The 13,981-nt window shown below is 62.5% G+C and overlaps 2 protein-coding genes across 4 annotated transcripts in view; one reads left to right on the top strand and one right to left on the bottom strand.

Annotated features, from left to right (window-relative positions):
• SPAG8 (sperm associated antigen 8) overlaps positions 1–2,638 on the top strand; it is a 2,961-nt gene extending 323 nt beyond the window's left edge. Inside the window, exons 1-6 of one of the 2 annotated variants that reach the window (XM_026865728.1) lie at positions 355–851; positions 1,666–1,840; positions 1,940–1,985; positions 2,117–2,231; positions 2,359–2,421; positions 2,504–2,638. In XM_026865728.1, coding sequence (XP_026721529.1) covers positions 474–851; positions 1,666–1,840; positions 1,940–1,985; positions 2,117–2,231; positions 2,359–2,421; positions 2,504–2,638 — 912 coding nt within the window. In that variant the 5' untranslated portion in view covers positions 355–473. Of the gene's footprint in view, positions 1–354; positions 852–1,665; positions 1,841–1,939; positions 1,986–2,116; positions 2,232–2,358; positions 2,422–2,503 lie in introns of those variants that run through there. The other variant, XM_026865729.1, reaches the window with a different exon arrangement.
• Positions 2,639–3,263: 625 nt separating this feature from the next.
• On the bottom strand, positions 3,264–9,478 carry NPR2 (natriuretic peptide receptor 2). Of its 2 annotated transcripts, XM_026865965.1 has the most exons (22): positions 9,368–9,477; positions 8,943–9,142; positions 8,745–8,858; positions 8,331–8,466; positions 8,150–8,244; positions 7,928–8,060; positions 7,731–7,815; positions 7,501–7,621; positions 7,069–7,143; positions 6,826–6,903; positions 6,585–6,689; positions 6,236–6,307; positions 5,999–6,158; positions 5,771–5,926; positions 5,525–5,693; positions 5,266–5,412; positions 4,962–5,085; positions 4,764–4,832; positions 4,501–4,675; positions 4,312–4,410; positions 4,120–4,211; positions 3,264–3,947 (listed from the first exon to the last, which is right to left on the bottom strand). In XM_026865965.1, the coding sequence occupies exons 1-22, from the start codon at positions 9,435–9,437 to the stop codon at positions 3,885–3,887; spliced, it is 2,538 nt and encodes an 845-aa protein (XP_026721766.1). In that variant the 5' UTR covers positions 9,438–9,477; the 3' UTR covers positions 3,264–3,884. The 2 variants fall into 2 exon arrangements, with proteins under 2 accessions (XP_026721766.1, XP_026721765.1); XM_026865964.1 differs by having other exon boundaries at positions 5,771–6,158; positions 9,368–9,478.
• Positions 9,479–13,981: the final 4,503 nt, after the last annotated feature.

Genomic DNA, 13,981 nt, shown 5'->3' with positions numbered 1-13,981 from the left:
GGGTCGGGAGCACGGCATGGTGGGGGGGTCGCACCTGGGGAGGAGGTAAGGGGCAGAGCCAAGGTAAGGGGTGCTGGAGGTGCAGGGATCCGGGGGGGGGGCATTGGGGGAAGAGCCTGGGCTGGGAACACTGCAGGGAGGATGTTGGGGAAGGAGTGAGCAAGGGAGGAGACGAGTATTATGGAAGGGGAGACCCCTCTGGTGCACTGACCCAGCAGCAGGCACTGCGTCTGCCCGCCACAGGGAGAGGAGACCCTTGTGCCCCACCCCGGCGTGGGGGTCACACTGCAGGGGACCTGGGATCCCCGGCCTGGGCCTTGCCCACACTGACCTCGGCTGAGGACAGGGTGGCCACAGTGGGGGGGTGGTGAAGGATGTTCCCCACCCCCTTTGCTCAGGGACTGTCCGCGCCTGCAGGGTGGCTCTGACCAGGCCGTGTGCACCCCGTGTGCCCTGGGGAGAGGCCACCGTGCATGTTCAGGAGCAACATTCTCCTATCTGAAGTGCTCAGGGAGAAGCTCCAGTGCCACAGGGGAACACTGACAGCCACGACTGAGATACCCCAGGAGATGTCAGCCACAGGCAAGGAGCTCCAGGAGATGCTGTTGGCCACGGCCAAGCTGTCTGCTGAGGCCCCGGCAGCCATGCCCAGCGTGGTGCTACCCACTGAGGTTGGGAGTGATCCCTGTGGGGTCGAGCAGCTGCCCTGCCCTGGAAAGTGGGGAACTTGCCCTAGCGAGGTGCCCCCCATCGTGATGCCGGTGCTGCCCGCCTCCCTGCAGACACCAGCAGAGCAGTCCAGACGGTTGGTGCCCCGGGGAAGCTGCTTGATCCACAACTGGCAGGAGGAGGTAACTCCCCACCATGCCTACAGTGCCATAAAGGGAAATGCCCCTCCAGACCTGCCCCACCATATCCCACGTGCTGATCCTGTGAAGACCCTCCACTCCAAGGCAGCGCCCTCTCTTTAAATAGCTGCCCTTGGCTGAGCCAGCACTTGCTGGATGACCTTGAGCCCAACAGGATGGAAAAGGGATGAAATTCAATAGCGCAAGAGCATGAGCAGGCATGTGGGGAGTGACAGCAAGGCTTTGGGAGGGGAGTGGGGAGCTTGCTGCTAGGGCAGCAGGAGCTGGGTGTCACAGCCCATCGCAGGGATGTGGGGATGCCTGCTTGGGCAAGCCAGGCTGGGGAGGACATGAGCCAAACCATGGCACAGCCTAGGGAACCTCACGGTTTGTTTAAGTGCTGTAAGGGTGCTTGCTCAGCTGTTGGGCAACCTGGGCACTCAGGGGTTGGAGAAGACATACGAGGCTGGCTGACCCTGGGCAGGCAGGAGAGGTCAGCCCTGTCCAAATTGCAGGTACCCCATCCCCAGCTTTTCCAGGGAGTCTGCTGGAAGCACTGTCCCCTTCTTTTTTGCAGCTTGTGCTTCCGCAGCTACTCCCAAGGCTTGTGCCAGGCACCTGCCTGTTGACATGTCCTTAGGTATGAGGCAGTGCCCCTAATTTGTGGATGCTCAGCAGGAGCGGGTGACTCACTCTCACCTCCCAACTCTGCCCAGAGCCCCGTGGGACTATCAAAAGCCTAAAAGCCGGGAGTGGGCAGAGGCCACTGCAAGGTGGGCTCCTGTCCCCTTCCCACAGCCCCCACTGTTCATCCCAGAGAGCCACAAACCACATGGACTCCATGCCAGGGTGTGAGCCAGGCAGCGAGGGCTTCACCTATCGGCACGGCCACCACGGGCTGCTGGTCCACCAGCTCCTCTCCTGGCCCACCGACAGCACCACCACGAAGGACACCTACCGCCCACCACACAGGGCCCAGCTGCTGGGGCGAGGTAAGGCTGAGCACTCCCACCCCTCCAAGCTGTGTGACTCCCCCAAAAGGCAGCAAGGGGATCTTAACTGTGGGGCTGATGGCACCTTCCTCCCCGCAGGGCAGCGGAAGGCCATGCTGGAGTCCATGCTCTACCAAAAATACAGGCAAGCCCAAACCCCTGCGTGCCACCCACCCCTGTAGCCATGCCCTGGATGAGGGGACCCTGCTGGGGGTGACTGTCCAGGCTGGGGGGAGACTCCAGTGCTGAGGGGTGCAGGATCTGTTCTTCTGGCAGGAAGGAGATGCTGGAGAAGATCTGTCCCCAACAGATGCCCATGGAGTTAGTCTCCACCACACACCAGGACTACCACGCTAGGGGCTGCCAGTTCATGCCACCGGCCACCACCCAGGTACAGGCAGGGGTCAGTCCCTCCCTGCCCCCAGCTTGCAGCAGCCCTCAGGGAGCCTGCAAGGCTCCCGTGTCCCCCCTGACCATGCTGTCCCCCCTGCCCACTGTCACATCGCTTCCACCTGCAGCCCCACAACTACCGCACGGAGCAGCCCTGCAGCTTCTGGCTGGAGCAAGCCCGCCAACTGCCTGTAAGCACCCTGGCACCCTGCCCTGGCAGCACCCAGAGGACTAGGCTGCCAACAGGGACCTCTTCGCTTCCTTCCCCTCCAGGGTGTCACCAGCATCCGCAGCTGGGACAGTCCCTTTCGGAGGAACGCAGCCTTCTCCACTCCCATCACCGAGTACCTAGAGCAGCCCCTGCCCTGTGTCCCCCTGAGCAGCTGGCTCAGGCCCCAAAAGCAATAAAAAGCAAGGGGGCACAGGTGGTCCCAGCGTCTTTGCTGCCCCAGGGTTGTCCTCAGGCTGGGTGTTGGGAGGGGGAATACCATGTCCTTGGCATCCTGATCCCTGTGCGGCCATGCAGCTCAGGCATGGGGACACCCTCCAGCCCCTCTGCAAGTCACTGCTGCCCCAAAACATGCCAGGGCCCCAAGCCTCCTTCCTTGGGCAGGGAAGGAGAACCGCTGGCACAGCCCCATCCCCTGGGACATGCCCTCTCCCAGTGCCTGCAGCGGGTGACTTGTGGCCCCCCGTCCCCAGGCACAGGTGGCTTCCAGTAAGAGGCGGCGGCGTGGCCAGAGCATGAGCTCAGAGGAACGCACCGCAGTCCTCACGCCAAAGCAAACCCTGCCGTGGCGGCCCTGCCTTCCCAGCACCGCCCCAAGCCCTCACCAGCTGCTGCTGGCTCCCCGTGCCTGCACCCCCACCCCACGCCGCAGCCAGACCCCTGCGGTACAATGCTCTGGAATGCTCCAGGCAGCCGTCCCCCACCCAGGCTGAGCTCGATGTTGGGGTCCTTCCCCACAGCTCCCCACCCCACTTGGTGCTCCAGGGCAGAGCAAAGCAGAGGTCGGGACGGAAGGATTTGGGGAAGTTTGTATTTCAACAAAATAGTTTGCAGCGATTCCTATATTTACACCTGGGGAGGGGGGGTATTTACATGACCTGGTGGGGCTATATACAGGGGAAGGGGAGACTGGGGAGGGGGGGAGCCACAGCACTGATGCCTGTCCCAGCCAAGGGGTCAGTCCTGGCAGGGGCCCCCGTTTCCCTCCTGCTCCAGGGAGGGGGTGACATGGGCACAACTTCTGCCAGGGGACAGGTACTGAGAAGAAATGGCAAAGTGCCCTGCGGGGCAGCCAGGCCCCGGGAGCAGCTCAGATCCAGCTGAGCCATGGGGGAAGAGGGCAGGGGCAGCAGGACCCCAAAGAGTTGGGGGATAGGGGGCCCCCCACAGGCTGGATTGGGGCCAGATTTCCCCCCCTCCAGCAGAGGCTGTGGGGGGAGGTGGGCGTTGCTGGTGCCGATGGAGGGGGTCAGGCGGTGCCATGGCCGCTGGCCCCCCATGCCCAAGCCCTGCTGAAGCAGGGGGGCGGGGGCGGGGCAGGTAGAGCTGCAGTGACAGGGGGGGTGCCGGTGCATCCTGGGGTGCCAGGCGCTGGGAAGCATGGTGGCCCCACTGGGGATGGGGACTCTGGCACTGCCGCCGGGCTCAGATGACTTTGGAGTCTTTCCTCTCACCCAGCAGCCAGTACGTCCGCATCTTCCCCTTGCCCTGGGGTGCAGAGGGGGGCGTTGAGACCCTCCCCGCTCCTGGTGCTGCTCCCTAAGTGCCATCCCCAGCACCAAGGGGGACAAGGGTTTCCAGCCCCAACACACCCACCCATCATGTGCCTGCCCCTGCAGCAAGAAGGGCTGGCAGCCCACCAGGGTCCCCATGACATCACCTTCATCTCCACGTCCCCGCGCAGCTCCAGCTCAAAGCAGCCAAACTCATCCAGGACCTCCTTGGTGGTGGATGAGACGTGGATCTTCAGGGCTGGGTGGCACAGAAGAGCAAAAAGGACATGGGTGGGTCCAGGAATGGGGCATGACCCGTGGCACCAGACCAGACCCCAGCTGCTAGCCCCATGGCTCACCCTGGCCATTGGACTCCATGCGGGATGCAGTGTTCACTGTGTCCCCAAACAGGCAGTACCGTGGCATCTTCAGACCCACGACTCCGGCGCACACAGGACCTGTGGGCACAGAGACGCCCGGGGCTGCTGTAGGGCGGGTGCACGGGTGAGCATCCCCCAGCCACATTGCTGGCCAGTGCCAGGGCTCACCAGTGTGTATGCCGATGCGCAGGTGGAGCTGGTCGTTGGGCCGGTGCCGGATCTTGAATGTTTTAACGGCCTCAAGCAGGGCCAGGGCCATACGGACGATCTCGCGGGCATGCAGCTTCCCGTTGCGCACCGGTAGCCCCGACACCACCATGTAGGCATCCCCAATGGTCTCAACCTGCAGGGTCAGGGGAGCAGGTACACCCCAGGCTCCTCGCTGTCCACCCTCACTTTGGGAGGCTGCACTTGCTCACCCACCCCCTCACCTTGTAGACATCAAAGTTGTCAATGATGGCATCAAAACAAGTGTAAAGATCATTCAGCAGCGTCACAACCTGGATGGAGGAAGGGTGTGTGTGGGGCTGGGAGCAGGCACGTCCCCCCAGACCCAGAGACAGCACTGCCAGGGTATGAACCCTGCTGCCAGCCCCACAGAGGGGGTAGCCCCCCAGCCCTGCTCTCACCTGCATGGGTGTGCTCTCTGCTGAGAGGGCAGTGAAGCCCACGATGTCACTGAAGTAGATGGTGACGCTGTCGAAAGCCTCAGCCCGCACTGTCTCCCCACGCTTCAGCTGCTCCGCCACAGAGCTGGTGAGGACAGGGGGGATGGTGGTGGGCTCCCACCCCAAATGTCCTGCTCCCCCTGTGTCCCATGCCCTACACCAGCATGGAGAGCTTGCAAGGGACCCCATGCTTGCCCAACAGCGGGTGCATGCTGACCCCATGCCAACCCTCAGACCCACACACTCCCATCTCTCCCCCTCTCACTGGGGCAGAATCTGGTAGAGGAGGTTCTCCGCCTTGCGCTTCTCCTCCAGGTAGGCCTGTGTCCGTTCCTCCACCAGCTTCTCCAGGTTGTTGGCATACTGCTCCATGCGTGACAGCAAGTTGTCCAGAATGCTGGTGCTGCCCTCCCTGCCAGGGTGCAGGCAGCTGACACCGCGGGAAGAGGTGCGCCCCCACCACTTCCCCCATGGCTGTCCCTGCTCCCACCCAGGGCCACCCTCCCCACTCGCCAGCCACTCACTTGTTGAATCTGCGGATGAAGATCTTGATCTGGCTGAAGTCAGGGCGCTCAGCCGGCTCCTGCGCCCAGCAGCGCTCCATCAGCACTGCCAGCTCCTCGCTGTGCACCCCGATGTCGATGGAGGGGCGGAAGAAGGGCTTCTGGCTGTTACGCACCTTCTGCACTATCTCTGCCGGGGGTGGCCAATGGTGAGCACTGGACCATCCCTGTAGGGACAGGATCACCCTCTCTGCCCTCCACACCCACCTTTGGGGCTCAGGTCCATCCCCTCGATGTAGAAAGGTCCGTTGCGCAGGGCGACCTCCTGCACGATGATGCCGAAGCTGTAGACATCAGCTTTCTGCATGCCGGGGGTGGGCAGCCGCCCCTTCTGCAGCAGCTCCGGGGCTGTCCACAGCTTCTCTGGTGGGACACAGCCATGGGGTGGTGAGGCAGAGCCATCCCATCCCCCGGTGCCCCTGAGCAGGCACTCACTGGCATAGAGGGCATGTGTGTCCTCGCCGTCGCAGGGTGAGCGGAAGCTGGCCAGCCCGTAGTCGGTGATCTTCAGCACGAAGCGGCTGTCCACCACACAGTTGGATGACTTGAGGCTGCCGTGGTGGCCAATGATGCTGTTGTGCAGGAAGGCCATTCCCTGGGACAGATGGACATGGTGAAGCTGGACGTCTCTCAGGCACCTCCCCCAGCCCCTCGTGCCCCTCGCTTGGGTACCTTGACGATGTCGTTGATGAGGGAGTAGCGAAACATCCAGTCCAGGTTGATGCTCTCATTCTCCAGGACATCCTGAGGCAGGATATTGAGTAGATCCCGCCAAGCACCCACGGAATGGTGGCATCAGCACCAGCCTTACCAAGCACCCAGCTGCAGGGGGGCTCTGCAGCACACACACACACACACCCCCTCCCTTCCACCAGCTTCTGATGCCTGCTTGGGCAGCTCTGCTGCGAGTCATCTGGGGTTTGGGTGGCCACCAGCATCTAGAGTCCTGTCCTCAACACCCAGCCCAGCCAGGTCCTCAGGAATGTCTAAGTGTCAGCCCTGGTACCCCAAGCCCCCCTACCTGCAGACTGCCCCGCGGGCAGTACTCGGTGATGATGCAGATGTTGGGAGGGTCGATGCACGCCCCGATGAAGCGGGTCAGGTGGTTGAACTGGATGTCCCGCATCTGGAGGTGGAAATGGAGCCGAGATGGGCTTGAGCTCAGAGGGGACAGGCTGCTGCTCTCACCAGCTCCCCCCCTGCTAGGACAAGTCCCTGCACCCCCAAGAAGGTGCCCACCCCAGTCCAGACCCCAAACCTACATGCTTCAGCTCGAAGAGCACCTGTCGCGTCAGCTCGATGCGCTTCTTGTTGATGTGCTTGATGGCCACCACGTTGCCCTGGGGTGCCAGAGAGAGGGAAGAGCTCATCACACACCAGGAATATTTGGGGAGGGGAGGAAGGTGCCAGCATTCTATAGGGCTGGGGTGCAGCCAAGGGGGAGCACTCCAACAAGGCAGGGGGATTTCAGGAAGAGAGCTCAGCTCCCTGCCTGCTGCACTGACCTTGAAGTGGCCTGTGTTGGCAAAGATCTGGTACTTGCCGTGGGTGGTCATCAGGGAGCCGTAGCTGGAGCCACGCTGCAGGGAAGGAAGGGGTTAAGGATGGGGACCCTGGTGCGGAGAGTTACAGACACCAATGGAGCAAGGCAGGGATACCCAGAGCTGTGCAGGGGATGGTGCAGGACAAGCTCTGGAGGGTCAGGACAAGCTCTGCATGCTCTGTAGGGAAGGTGAAGGCTCTAGGATGAGGTATGGTGTGCTGCAGGGGATGCAGGGGATGGATAAAGTGTGGCTCTACTGGGGATGGGGAGCTGTGTAGTGCTGTGGCTCTGTAGGGGATGGAGGGCCATGTAGGGGATCAACAGAGGAGGAGTGTCATGCAGCACAGGGGCAGGGGCAGGAGGAGGGTGGTACCCCCAGGCTGGCAGTTCTCACCAGGGACAGGGTGAGCCGGCTGCCTGCTGCCTTATGGTACCGCTCAGGACTCCCGAATTGCAGCTCATCCCAGCGGATCCTCCAGAGCATGCTGGCAAGCTCCTTCTCCAGCATCAGCTTCCTGGGGGGCACATGGGGGTCAGGCCCCCATTCCCCTTGCACTGCCTGCCCCCCGACCAGGCTGAGGGGTGCCTGGTGCCCAGGCACAGGCTCCCCCAGCCCCAACTGACCTGAAGATAAGGAAGCTGGAGATTCCAAACATAACGAAGGTGAGGCCGGTACCCAAAGCTACGATAGCCAGCATGGAGAGGGGGGCTGCAGGCAGGAGGGGATGTCAGTATGGCCAGCTGGCCACAGGTACCAGGCTGCCATGCACCCACATGGAAAGGTGCTGAGGACCAAGGGATGTGGGGACCAGAACACCCACTTTTATCGCAGGAGGGGTCATCCACATCAAAGACGCAGGGTGGGTTATCCAAGGGGGGAGCCCCCTTCACCCAGGGTATGGGTCGTCCCAGCCAGTGGATCTGCTTCTCCACACCCGAGTAGTGTCCCACCACCTACGGCAGAGAGAGCTGAGCCCCCCTCAGCCCCCAGCATCCCATCCCCCATCCCCAGCTGCCGGCAGAATCCCAGTGCCGGCCCCCACCTCATATTGTCCACTCTCAGGGTCACTCATGGCCCATAGGTTGAAGTCAGTGTCCCGGTCATTATTGCTGTCCATGCTCACCAGCCCCGTCACCCCTGCGGGAAGAAGCATAGACCCAGGTGGGACAGGGACCAGGTTCCACTGCCCCAGCAGCACCCAGCTGCCCCTGTCCCACCATTACCTTGGAACTTGCGGTCCCGCATCTTCTCGATGATGTGGGTAGCATTTTTCTTGGAGCCGCCCTCCCGCAGGGTCTCATTCAGCACCATGGCGTACAGCAGCATCCCATCATAGAAACACCCCGCCACCAGGTTCATCTGCCAGGGGGAACCTCAGCACACCCACAGCCGTGTGCACAGGAGCAATCTGGCCCCAGGACCCCCACACCAGGGCCATGCACCCATCCATGGGCCCCTAACCCCACACCGAGGCCAACACACACTCTGCAGGGATGGCAGTGCCTGTGGCTGTTCCCACCAGAGACAGCCCCTCTGGCATTGCCTGTGGCCATGTCCCACCCTCTGCATCCTGGTGAGGTGACACAGCCCGGTGCAGAGGGTCCCCACCACCCCATCACACAGAGGGACTCACTCACCAGGGAGTAGTTGAGCTGCACCCCAAATTTCTGCTTAGCTCGCAGGATGAGCTGGGTTTGGAAGTGCTGGTACTCAGGGTTTTGGGGCTCATAGTAGGTGATCACCAGTACCATCTGCAACCGAGCACAACACCTCGGATCACACAACGGGGTCAGGCTGAGGAGGTCACCATCTCCAGGCAGGCAGGCACAGCTCACCTGGAAAGCCTCACGCAGTACCGAGTCCTGTCCCGGGCTCTGCTGCCAGGGCTTGAATGGGTCATGGGAAGAGTCACCCCGCAGGCTCTCCCCGAAGACGTCCAGGTAGAAGAAGACATAGTCGCCGTTGGTGAGGTTCTCCCGCTGTGCCAGCTGCATGATCTGCTGCAGCATCTCCGGTGGCCCGCAGAGATACACCACTGCCGGCGAGATGTCGGGCGTCAGGTGGGCGATGCCACCCCACCCCGGGGCACCCCACCCAGGTGTGGGGAGGGCTGCTTTCCCTTGGGGCGATGGGGCACAGCAACCCCAGGGGCACAGTCAGTGGCTGCGGGGAGGACAGAGCAGGCGGATGGGGCAGTGCTTGGCTCATCACCTTGTCATGCCAGAGTCCACTCAGCCCCACTGCCCTCACTGTACCTGACCTGCTCTTGCCACATCAACCATCTTGGGCTGAAGGTGTAGAGGAGAACAGGGGAACCCTTGCTCCAACATATGAGGCAGACACCCCACGCACAGTCTGCATGCGCCCTGCTCTAGCATCCATGCACACCCTGCTCCAGCAAAAGCCACCCATGGGATGTACATCTTCCCCAGCACCTCCCATCAGCCCCAGCCACGGGCCGGGAGGGCCAGGAGAAGCATCGAGGCCGTGCGCCAGAGGCCCCTGGGGAACCCAGGCTGGGGAACGGGACAAGCCCATGTTTGGGTTCGTGGCTGGCCGGCCCTGTGGCAGGAATGCGCAGGTTCCCGGATTCCAGCACCTTCGGCGGCCGCTGGCGTTAATTGGAAACAGAGCATCTCACTGGTGCGACCCACACGGCAAGGGGGTGCCCGGGCCCCGTCTGGCCGCCCTGTGTGCCCCCAACTGCTGCCTGGAGATTTTCCAGCTCAGATGGGATGCCCACCTGGCATGCTGCATGGGGCTGGAGTGGGGCTGGCACAGAGCACCACAGGCTGTGGGGACAGGCACCTGAGAGTGTCTGAAACCCCCCCGAGCAGGGGCCCTCCTTGCCCTTGCTGAGGATCCTGCCACTGCCTCCTCCCTCCCCCCGGAAAACCAGGGCCCCTGCTCCAGCCAGCCTGGCTGGGAACCCGGGATTGAGCAACGGAGGAGGCGGCGGCGGGTGCTGGAGGAATGTCACGCTCGGGCACTGGCCCCAGTGCACAGCCCTTCTGCATGGGGCCCAGCACCACAGCCAGATCTGGAGCACGGGGAGAGGGCTGGGGACAGCAAGGAAGCCCCTGACCTGGGATGGGGTCCCTGCTCTGGAGGGCACCCAGCCATGCAGGCAGGAGGGCTGACAGGGTCACCCACAGGGGCAGAGAGGCAGCCCATGGGTGGGAGAAGAAACGCAGCACAGCCACCCTGGGGAATCCGCAGTGACGTGGGGAGCTGCTCCTGGGCATGGGGGAGAGGGGAATCGAAGCAGCTTGGGCTGTGCATGAGCAAAAGCCCATTTCAGGGTCTGAAATGGTTTCCTGCTGAGTGCTGCAATACCTCAAATAAACACTCTTGGCTTCCCCGCTTCACTAGTCCCACACCCAGACATGTGTCGTCCCCAAATTTCTAGGCCAAGATGGGCAAGCTCAGCATCTCCCAGGCACACAGAAGCTGAGGGTCCCTCCATGGGGACACAGCACAGGACCCTCCCCATCCCATCACAGGCGCCAGGAAAAGGCAGCCCGCGGCACCACACGGGCTGGGGAGCCACAACAGCTGGTGACAGATGGTGGGACATCCCGCACAGCCGGCCCCCGTGGTGGCGGCAGCAAAAGCACGCCTGGTCAAAGGCCACCAAGCAAAGGGATCGATGGCGCCTGGACGGCTCCCCGGGGACATGTTGCAGGAGCTGTGCAGAAGGGAAGGGTCAAAGCTCTCCATGACACTGGCAGCTGCCTCCAGCTGGCAGCCTCCTGCCTGGCCTGCAGCACCCCTGCCTGCTCATGCGCCCCCTGGGGGGTTAGCGAATGGCCAAAGGCAGCCTCAGCATCACCAAGCCAAGGGGAATGAGGTCCATGCAGCCTCCAGGCATTTATTTAAGGAGGCAGAGTGCACAGCCCCAGGGGATGGGCAGGACCCTTCGCCTGCAGATGGTGTGGCAGGACAGTGCCTGAGCCCTGAGTGATGAAAGATAACCCTAAACTGAGGGCGAATCCTGATTTCAGGCAGCACATCCCTGCAAATCCCAGTTTTGAGCAGCGCCACCAGCACCAGGCACTGCAGCAAGGAGACCTTTGCCCTGGCCAAGCAGCTGTCCCGCGCCCAGGGGTATTGTGGTGGTGAGGACCAAACGCACTCCCCTCCCAGCGGCAGCACCCAGCCATCTCCCCAGGCAGGGGACCTGGGCTTTGCAGGCAGATGCTCTGGTAATTCCCTCAGCCACAGCTCTAATTGTATCAGCGCTTTTGCAAGTGGCAGGAGAGACGTGGGCCCCTGCACGTCACCCAGACACCAGTGAGAGGGGCAATGAGAAGTGCAAGGTGGATACACACATGACAGGGCGATGCACCCACATCCCCGCGTGCCCACTCTTTAGAGCCATGAACATTGGGGATGAGCAGTGTTGGAGTCACACGGTGGGGCAGGGAAGCAGCTTTCCCCAGGGAAGGTTTACCAAACCCCTCCTGACCATCATCTGGGAGAAGGGACGTGACGCCAAGAGGGATGACATTTGGTGTCATTGTAGGGCATGGACATGGATGTGGCTGTGACTGAAGATCCTGCTTCCCTCTTCATGCCATGCCAGGCAGAGGTGGGCACCCTGGCACAGCCTGCAGGGTCTCCACTCCCTGCCCCGTACCCCCAGGTTAGGAAAGCACCTAACATCAGCATCACAGCCCTGAGCACCCATCCCTGTCGGGGCCAAGCACTCATCCCCACACTCTGCCCCCACCTCTGGGCTGTCACCAGAGGGGCCCAGACCCCACGACATCCCGGCTCAGAGGGCTCCCAGGTCTCTGCCCACGCCTGGCTGCCTCCCTCAGCAGTCATGACCCCCTGCCTGCACCAGGAGGGATCGATTCCCATCGGGGTGATTTACGGCACCAGGCCGGAAATGTTGATGGGACTCGCTGATTTTAGCCTTTTTCCCTGCACAGCCCTTTGCCCCTGCCCCATGCAAATCTCTACACCCCATGGCTGGTGACAGCACACACAAGGGACCTTCCATCCCAGCCCCTTAGCCAAGCAAAGAGAGAGGCAGCCACAAGCTGCTCAGCTCCTGCAGCCCACCATTGGATGCCAAGCCCCATGGACACAGCCCCTCTGGCATCAGTCAGTCCAGCCTCAGTGACCCCAGTCCAGCACCTTAAGGTGCCCCAGTCACACACCCCCAGCCTGGTCCCACACAGCCTTGGCCATGTCTCCTGTTGGCCCATCTGGCTCCACTCATCCCAGCTTGATGTCCTTCTTAATGACACAGCATCTCAGGATCCATTAAGAAGCATCATGGAGCGGCTGGCTCCAGGATCGATACATCCCTCTCATCAATAATGAAAGAGCATCAGGCTGCCCTTGCTCTCCAGCTGCCTCTGTAAGCCCCTCCATTTCCTCCCACTCCCAATATAGCTGCTCTCCTGGGGCACTCACAAGGCACCAAATTGATTTATCCCTCCATCGGCAGGGTGGGGCCATCCCCAGCCCCATCCCTGGGGCACAGCAGGGATAGGCACAGCCTGGGGCACCCAGGTGCCAGGCTGGGGGCCTCTGCCTGAGCATGGCACAGTGGCCTCGGCATGTCAGCACCAGGCTGCTTGGGGCATGTAACCAGGGCCTGTGCTGCCCTTCAGATGGCCACGTCCACACCATCACCTTCACCCTCCGAGGAGGTGGCTGGATCCTGCCTGCCCCTGGGGAGGCCCCAATCCTGCTAATGCAGACGGTGGGGTGGCCCCAGTGCCACTCACGCCACGCGTCTCACCAAGATGAGGGTCCACCCTGGCTCTCCCCCAGCACAGGGTGACTAGGCTGGGGGGAAGGGAGGGGAACCCTGTGAGCCCCCCACACACTCTGGACCCCCCCACTGGCACTGGGGTGGCCTGGAGGTCTCAGGTCCTGCCTTGTCCGCTGTGTACCCACTTCCCCATGCTGGTCCTGCTGCTCCCCCAGCCCTACTGTGACAAAATGTGCCCACCCCTCACTGTGCCCTACATTCAACCTGTTTTGCCCACCCCTCCCCATGCCCCACAAGTCTCACGGAGACCTCTGCCCATCCTCATGCCCCACATGGGTCTCCCTGTGCTCCCAGCCCCACCTTCTGTCCCACATGGGTCCCACTGTTCCCTGGCCCCTTGCTGTGCCTCACACAGGTCTCACTCTGCCCGCCCCTGGCTGCATCCCACACAGGTCCCACCATGTCCTTGGCCCCTTGCTGTGCCCCACATAGGTCCCACTGTGTTCTTGGCTCCTCACTACACCCCACACAGGTCCCAGCTGTGTCCTCAGACCCTCACGGTGCCCCACAAAGGTGCCAGTGTCTCCGTGGCCCGGTGCTGTGCCCCACAGGGCTCCCACTGGGTCCCATCCCCTTGCTGTGCCCCACAGGGATCTCACTGCCCTCTTAGCCCCTTTCTGTGCCCTACATGGATCTCAGTGCCCCCCTAAACCCTTGCGGTGCCTCAGACAGGTCCCAGTGCCCCCTTGACCCCTTGCTGTGCCCCACACGGGTGCCACTGTGCTCTTGGTCCCTTGCTGTATCCTACGTGGGTCCCATTGCGACCTCATCCCTTTGCTGCACCCCAGATAGGTGCCACTGCACCCTCAACCCCTTAGGGTACCCTGTATGTGCTCCACAGGACCCCAGTCCCCTCGCTGCACCCCAGACAAGTCCCACCACACCCCCAGCCCCTTTCTGTACCCTACGCGTGCCAAACAGCACCCCCGCCCCCCCACTGTGCACTACAGGGACCCCACCGCATCTTCTGTCCCCCGCTGCGCCCCGCGGAGGATTTTACCTCCTCCCCGAGCCCTGCGCGGTTCCCCCGCAGGGAGCCCGCTCCACTCCGCGCCCCCCCTCCCCCTCTCCGCGGGCGCTCAG

This window comes from Athene cunicularia (assembly GCF_003259725.1).
Source record: "Athene cunicularia isolate RWA chromosome Z unlocalized genomic scaffold, athCun1 chrZ_part1, whole genome shotgun sequence".
Lineage (NCBI taxonomy): Eukaryota > Metazoa > Chordata > Aves > Strigiformes > Strigidae > Athene > Athene cunicularia.
This window is presented reverse-complemented; position numbering and strand designations above follow the sequence as displayed.

Excerpts from the sequence above, each read along its gene's own strand:
- NPR2 (XM_026865964.1), bottom strand. The coding sequence starts at position 9,437 with ATGTTGGAGCAAGGGTTCCCCTGTTCTCCTCTACACCTTCAGCCCAAG. Across the intron at positions 6,159-6,235 it reads TCATCAACGACATCGTCAAG|GGAATGGCCTTCCTGCACAA; the intron begins GTACCCAAGCGA and ends CATCTGTCCCAG. Across the intron at positions 4,833-4,961 it reads CAGAGAGCACACCCATGCAG|GTTGTGACGCTGCTGAATGA; the intron begins GTGAGAGCAGGG and ends TCCTCCATCCAG.